The sequence below is a fragment of the Mangifera indica genome, chromosome 19, assembly GCF_011075055.1.
Source record: "Mangifera indica cultivar Alphonso chromosome 19, CATAS_Mindica_2.1, whole genome shotgun sequence".
NCBI lineage: Eukaryota > Viridiplantae > Streptophyta > Magnoliopsida > Sapindales > Anacardiaceae > Mangifera > Mangifera indica.
The window spans coordinates 1,943,434-1,950,469 of record NC_058155.1 but is presented as its reverse complement, the minus strand read 5'-3'; the positions used below and the strand labels follow the sequence as shown (position 1 = coordinate 1,950,469).

At 29.2% G+C, this 7,036-nt stretch overlaps 1 protein-coding gene across 1 annotated transcript; it reads right to left on the bottom strand.

The window, feature by feature from the left end:
• Positions 1-337: 337 nt before the first annotated feature.
• LOC123202683 (agamous-like MADS-box protein AGL12) lies at positions 338-3,971 on the bottom strand. The gene is made up of 7 exons (XM_044618700.1): positions 3,762-3,971; positions 3,381-3,450; positions 2,569-2,633; positions 2,199-2,298; positions 2,040-2,081; positions 507-548; positions 338-433 (listed from the first exon to the last, which is right to left on the bottom strand). The coding sequence occupies exons 1-7, from the start codon at positions 3,941-3,943 to the stop codon at positions 338-340; spliced, it is 597 nt and encodes a 198-aa protein (XP_044474635.1). The 5' UTR covers positions 3,944-3,971.
• Between the last annotated feature and the right edge of the window lie 3,065 nt (positions 3,972-7,036).

The following is a 7,036-nucleotide window of genomic DNA, read 5'->3' as shown; positions in this document are numbered from 1 at the left end:
TTTTTTTTTGTTTTGTTTTTTTTTTTCGGATCATTTGAAAAAACAATTTGAGAAAGATGACTAAGATATTGTAAAGAAAAAACAAGATTATTATTCTATATAAAGGTGCATGAGAAATCCAAGTTTTCTCATGGTACAAAACCACACCACAATATCAAATATACATTTGAGAAAGATAGTTTATGACTTTGTATTACATATTATGAAGAGCCTCAGTAATCAATGATGGTACAAAGAAATATTTAACACTCACACATGGCCATTAACTAAAATAATAAATTTGATGCTCTAATAATAAATATCATAGGTATGATATATATTATAACTGGAACAAACTCTAGAAGTGAAATATCTCATTAGGGATAATTAGTGGGTAGTCAATAGTAGAAGTCATTTGTCCAAATCCAGCTATATTTCTAATGTTCTCCTCTATCTGCAAAAAAATGAATTCCAGCTCAATTGATTTAATTATCATAGATTAATGAATAAAATGATTAATTAATTACCTTATCTTGCAAAAACTTATTTGTAGCTTTCAGAATTCCTTCCTGCAGATGAAAATTAAAGATTGCTTTATTTACCAAAGTGTAATTAATATTGCCAAGAGAAATTGAAAAACAATGTACAAAGAACATAAATTAATAATTTTGCCGAGTTCAATATGGAGAAAAATAATTATCACAAAATTTTTACTGGGTAACTAACAGTGAACATAATTTTGCAACACTGAATATGATATTGATGATCAATTAATAATATTAAATATGAATATTTAATATTAAAAAACTTATCCATATTATTATCATCCTAATGTATTTTTACATTAAATTACTTATGAATATTCAATAATTAATAATAGTAATTATAGATGGTAGTGATGCAAGTAGGGGTGGGTCAGGCCCACTAGGATTAAAGGACTAGCATATTGTTCAAAACCTCTTATGCCATGCCTTTGTAAGTCTTTAATAAGTTGGTTTATCAAATTATAATGTTTTAATATTTTAAATTTTTAATACATTTTCTCGTACTATATCAAACTGACCCACGAGTCTTACTTTAAAACTCTGGCATAACCAACATAGCCCATGTGCTATGCAAAAAAAGAGGGTTTATGCCATGCTACTATCAGACCTACCCTCTTGATATTGCTAGACTAATGGTAATAGATTGTGACAAAATATGTTGAGTATTTATAATAATCCAAAATATTATAGATAATATATATGTACAAGGCTAACATATTATATTAAAATAGTGAGAATTGAGATGGATTTGGGCTAGGAAGATTTTCGGTTGAGGTGGGTAAGTTTAGATAAAGAAGCAACCTCTAAAGTGGAGGCCCACACAAGAGAAAATAAAAGAGTTAATTTAAGACTAGCAATTGTAGTCATGAAAAAGCAAATCAATTCATTTTCTAGCAATTCATTGATTTACATTTGTAAATTTCTCCAGAATTATATAAAATTTATCACTTTCTCTCATCAATGGAAACAATATGATTCCACAAATTTCAACTCGAGAATATCGTTGATTATCACGTTCTTATTTTTAACTAGTTTATTGAGTTAATTACATTAATTCTCCTAAGGGATAATTAAATTAATAACATAGAAACAATACAAAATTATATGCTATTAAATATTAAGTGTTAAATTAAACAGTAAAAGGTAATACTCATGAATAGTTTCCCATTGCATTGCTTCAAAAGTAGTTTAGGGTGTTGCAAACAATTAGGCCTTAAATATATATAAAATTATTTAGTCAAATATCAAATAAATATATACCCAAATGAATAGTCATAGATCAATGCAAATGACCTTTTTGTAATTTCTGAGCTCAAATTTTGCCTCACTCTTCTAGTAATATGTACAAAAAAAAGACTCTTCCCTTTTTAAGTTGGTTCGAGAGAGATTTATATTACTGTCTATAGAAATTTTCTAAGCTAGTGATGTCATAAATTGCTCCCTTGAATTATATGGTTACAAAATAATACCAATTTTACTATGCGCAATAAAATTGAAATTAGACATGAAACTAACCTTGTTCCTCAGCAGATTGATCTCTTGAAACATAGTGTCCATCTACAAAACCATTATAAGGAATCTCCTAAGTAATTATTCATCAACTATAATAAACAAAATTTGCACTCTTTTATTCTGCTTTTATTACTCTATATAAATATATATATATATATGTACCTTTGCAGAGCGGATTTGATAAATCCATATCTCAAGATGTTTCTCAAGCATAAGAAGTTCATTCAATGTCATCTTCACGGCTCCACCTCCAAACATATAACTGTAAGTAATTGAGCTTTTTCAGCTAATTTCGACGGAAAGAGAGAAATTTATTTTTTCAAATAAAGAAATCATTAGAAAATTTGCTTAAGTTTGTGAGTTCGAACTTTTTTTTTTTTTAAATATATATGAACTTTAGGGTAACATTAACATCTAGCTCCACTTAACATTAGAACAATATTTAACATCTTTTACTTTGTATTCTCTTAAATACACAGATGAATACTTTAATTATATATTATTATAATAAATAGGATGATTACAGATATACCTGAGGCCTTTTTTGAGAACTTCGATCTCTTGCTTCAGCATGTTGATCTCCTCATTGGCACCCTGCTTTCACATACATACACTTAATTTTCCATCTTTGAACAATATCGAGACAATATATGGCTACCAATTATAATTTTCCATCTTTGAACAATTTCAAGACCATGTACATATGAGAATTCTGTGTGTGTGTGTGTGTGTGTGTGTATATTCTTTTAGTTCCTAATTTTTCCTCTCAGAGTTTACTTTTTCTGTAGATGTTGAGGTGTAAATTTAATATATTTAAAAAAAAAATTGAAAAGGCACAGTAGAAAGACAGTATATTGAAATTGTTTTACTATTAGGCCTCGGTTTCATGCAGCCACATACTTAGAGATTACAAATAAATGAGTCATGTATATTAATTATTTTAGATTACATATATAATTGTTCCACCTAATGTTATTTTATTTTACCCCTTGGAAAAAGAGAGAATGATAAAGCAACTTCTATCGTTGGTAATAAAGCTGTGGATGCTTTTAATATCTTTTTACATGGTGGGATTATCCTCCTAAACTTTCTTCCTGATTGTATATATTTGACACCTAATATCAACTTAAAAAAGCTAAACATGCACCCTTTTTTGGGCGTATATTTATATCATTTTCGTCTTATCTAGAATATATGTTCTTGATCTTATTAGAATTACAAGGATCTTCCACAGTCTTTTTCAATTCGTATGATTAAATGATTTCGTTCCTTTTACTATATTCATTATGACAAAGTTTTTCTTTTAATTAATTATGAAAATAAATATTGTAATAAGTCACATACCGGCACTGCTTGTTCAGTTTGAGCCACTGGATTGGCATTCATGTACCTCTCTATAAGCCCTTGCATAGTTCTATTTTACACCATCAAAAAATAAATAAAAATTAAAAAAAAATGCATCCTCCCAGATATTTGCCTGCATGCATGCTTGAAAAAGCTTGTTATTTTAATTTTAGTTGTCTTTTATCGTATCAAAATTTATTTATCAGCTTTCCTGCAAATTTTTGAAAGCTGAATTTCTTTGCTTGTAATTTTGTTTCTTTAACTGTTTATCTAGAACCAGACTGCAGACCATTTACGGAACATCCATAGTTAAGAATTTTTGCAAAAAAATAAGTGTATGTGCATGCCTACGTGTGTATGCAAAGAGAGAGAGAGAGAGACCCTTTGGTGGCCATTTCATAGATCTTTCCATTGGCGGAGAAGATTAAAACTCCAATCTCAGCATCACACAAAAGGGAAAGCTCCTTAGCCTTCTTAAGAAGCCCTGCACGGCGCTTGCAGAAGGTGACCTGCCGGTGCATCGGGTTCTCAATACGCCTCATCTGAACCTTTCCACGAGCCATTAGAGATTTGGTTTGATCTAGTTTTTTGCTTTTGGTTGATTTGACACACTGAATGGTGTTGTTTGTGAGCTGTCTGCAGCCAACCTCCGACTAGCGTGGACTAGCTTTGAGGCTGTTGCAATACTCTTAGGGGATCCCTCTAAAAAACTTAACGAAAAGTTTGCCTCCATTTTGTGCCTTGGATAGCTCTTAAATACTTGCCATGGATTCTCTTCAATCTCTTTAGCACATTTGAATAACTAGTCTTGTCGTTCCCTTAGCACTTGATCAGAGTCTTTGTTTGATCTCTCACTAGTCATTTTTATGTCCTCTTGTTCTCTAATTATTTTATATTTTATTACAGTCCCACTTTAAGATTAGAATAAACATTATTGGCATGTTCGATCAAATCAAAGTGTAGAAATGATGCGACATAATCTATTAAATAGTTAAGAATGCAACATAATCTATTAAATAGTGGGATTATTTATTTTTAAATGATACTTAGTTTTATTTATTCTTTCATAATATTAATTACAATTTTGTTTTTCCTGATAGAGAAAAGAATCACATACACATAATTAATCCTACTTGTCAACAGGTAAAATCAGAACTATTTGCAAAAGGGACGAAGTCAATGTTAAATAAAATCTATTTTCCTATTGATTTAATTCAATTATAATTAATTTGATTCGATATTATTCTAATTTATTGATTATTATTTTATTATATTTCGTAGGATTATGATTTTTCATAGGATCAGAATTCTTTTTCACACTATATTGTAAATGCTACATATTTTATAATATTTCGTTAATAATATTAATTTAATTTATAACTCAATTCATAATTTGTCATTGTATCAGATCTGTTAATATCCTTTTGTACTCTTCACTTTTTAAAACTTTTTTTTTCCCTTAGTCTCATATTTTTCAGTTTTGAAAACTGAATTTTCCCCCAAATCTTTGGTTTTATCTTTTACTTTTTTGTTTCTTATAGAGAAGTTTTTTGTCGAATAATTTACACTTTGAAATTGGGGTGAAATTGTTATGCAATCAAAACTTCTCTCTATAGTCATCTTGCAGGTACAACTCTAGGTAAAGACTAGTAGAAATGATACGATACCTCGCAAGTCATATGATCAAGTTTCAATAAGGAAATACTCTTCTAGAAGCCTGAAAACAAAATATACAAACCACCTGTGCCATGTTCTAGCAATCATCTAACATTAATGAATATTTTCTATTATCAAGGAATCGTCCTCCTAAAAATTAACAGTCACAATTGAAGTGTGTTTATGTTTCTATCGTTTTGAAGCTACTACAACACCCATCATACTATTGATTACTACATTATCCTAGATATAACAAAAGCATAGCACTAAAAATGCAAATCGTTGCTAAAGAGATGAGATTTACTGTTGATATTTTATTCTTAATTCGTCAATTCAATAGCAATATTGTAAATGTAAACTATGAATCTTTTTGGTAAAATTACATAAAAAAAATTGTCCACCTCTTATTTATACATTATATTTTTTTCATGTTCTTACACATGAATATTCCTAATTTGATGTAATTTTTTTTTTTTTGTATGTATGCAGATTTCCACACCATGACACCAACACTAAAAATTTTCCTTTAAAAAATTTTAACCTAGGCTACAACCAGGTCACCGTCAAGGTGGCTCCTGCCATAGACACGGTATAATGAAAATGAATTTACCACCCCACAACCACGACAATTGAATAAAATCTTATCATAAAAAAATAATCTGGTCAAAATGAATGACTAATAAGACAAATAAAAAACAAATAATTACATACATAATATGATTTAATAAGACAAGTTTAAGAATAATGCATGTCTGGTCCACATAAAACTCTTTTTTTTTCCCTCGTTCAACTGCATGGATTGAAAATTAAAAATTTTACTGTCGTAATACCAAATTTCATAAATTTGTGTCACATCTGAGTGTTTTTTTTTTTTTAATTTGTTTTATCTATCTTCAGTTTGATGGTAGTGTATAATTATTTAATATAATAATTATTCTGTATCCACACTACTCATGGCATCACCTCAGCGACAGATACTAATAAATAATACTATAGTTTTCTCTGTTTGGGAACAGAGTCGAGGGTGCGGAAAAATATGCTCAATGAGTTGACAGGTGAAGTCCCCGCGCAAAGTTAGATTAAATGAATGTTTTTTTGAGACCATTGGAATGCTTCATTTGAAGATTGAGAGAAGGCTTTTTGCAAGGACGTTCACAGTATGGGCATCTTTGCAGTTTGCTTTAAATGTGCGATCTATATATATATATATATATCTTTATCGACCAATGAGCAGCGCATATGTTTGAGGTTCCCTTCCTTTTTCTTTTCACATTTTTCCTTATTTCTTGGCCTTCAAGCCTTACTCTTTGTTTCAATGACAAAATTCTGATGCGTTTCATAGCTTTTCAATGTGTAAACAATCTTCTTTATTATACCTTACAATTAAACAAATTCCTAGAAAGTAAGGACAGCGCTTAGCCAGCAGCTCCCCATCCCCCACCACTTAAAAGCTTTATCTTTTATTTTATTTTTTAATAATAAAATTTTATCATCTTAAATTGGAAGACAAGAATATTGTCAAATCAGTTACACTCAATAGAAACAATAAATCTAGAAGAGATCACCTTTTGACCATCTGACTCGTACGCTGTCTTCTAAGCCTTAAACAATTGACACATGTAATTTTCCTCCGTGTGACCATTTGGGAAAATATATATTCTTTCTATGCCGATCCATTCTTAGATTCTCATGGTTTTGACAGACACTCTTTTAGTCTGCTAAAATCAATTAATCAGATACAAGAGTTTAAAACATTTCAAAATTAATTTTTGACTTATTTAATTAAATAATTATCAAATCAATTATCAAATTTAAAATTTTTATCTATTTAATATAATTAGTTTAACTTAAAAAAAAAATCCGATTGAAGTGAGGATCTGGTTACATAGATATTATCCTTATTTTATTTTGTAATCAAAAAAAGTATATATTGACGTTCAACAAATAATTGAAATACTAGATATATTAAATTATTTTAAAATATTAAAATTCAATATTGG

Excerpts from the sequence above, each read along its gene's own strand:
- LOC123202683 (XM_044618700.1), bottom strand. The coding sequence starts at position 3,943 with ATGGCTCGTGGAAAGGTTCAGATGAGGCGTATTGAGAACCCGATGCAC. Across the intron at positions 3,451-3,761 it reads TATGAAATGGCCACCAAAGG|AACTATGCAAGGGCTTATAG; the intron begins GTCTCTCTCTCT and ends GGTGTAAAATAG. Across the intron at positions 2,634-3,380 it reads AAACTGAACAAGCAGTGCCG|CAGGGTGCCAATGAGGAGAT; the intron begins GTATGTGACTTA and ends TGTATGTGAAAG.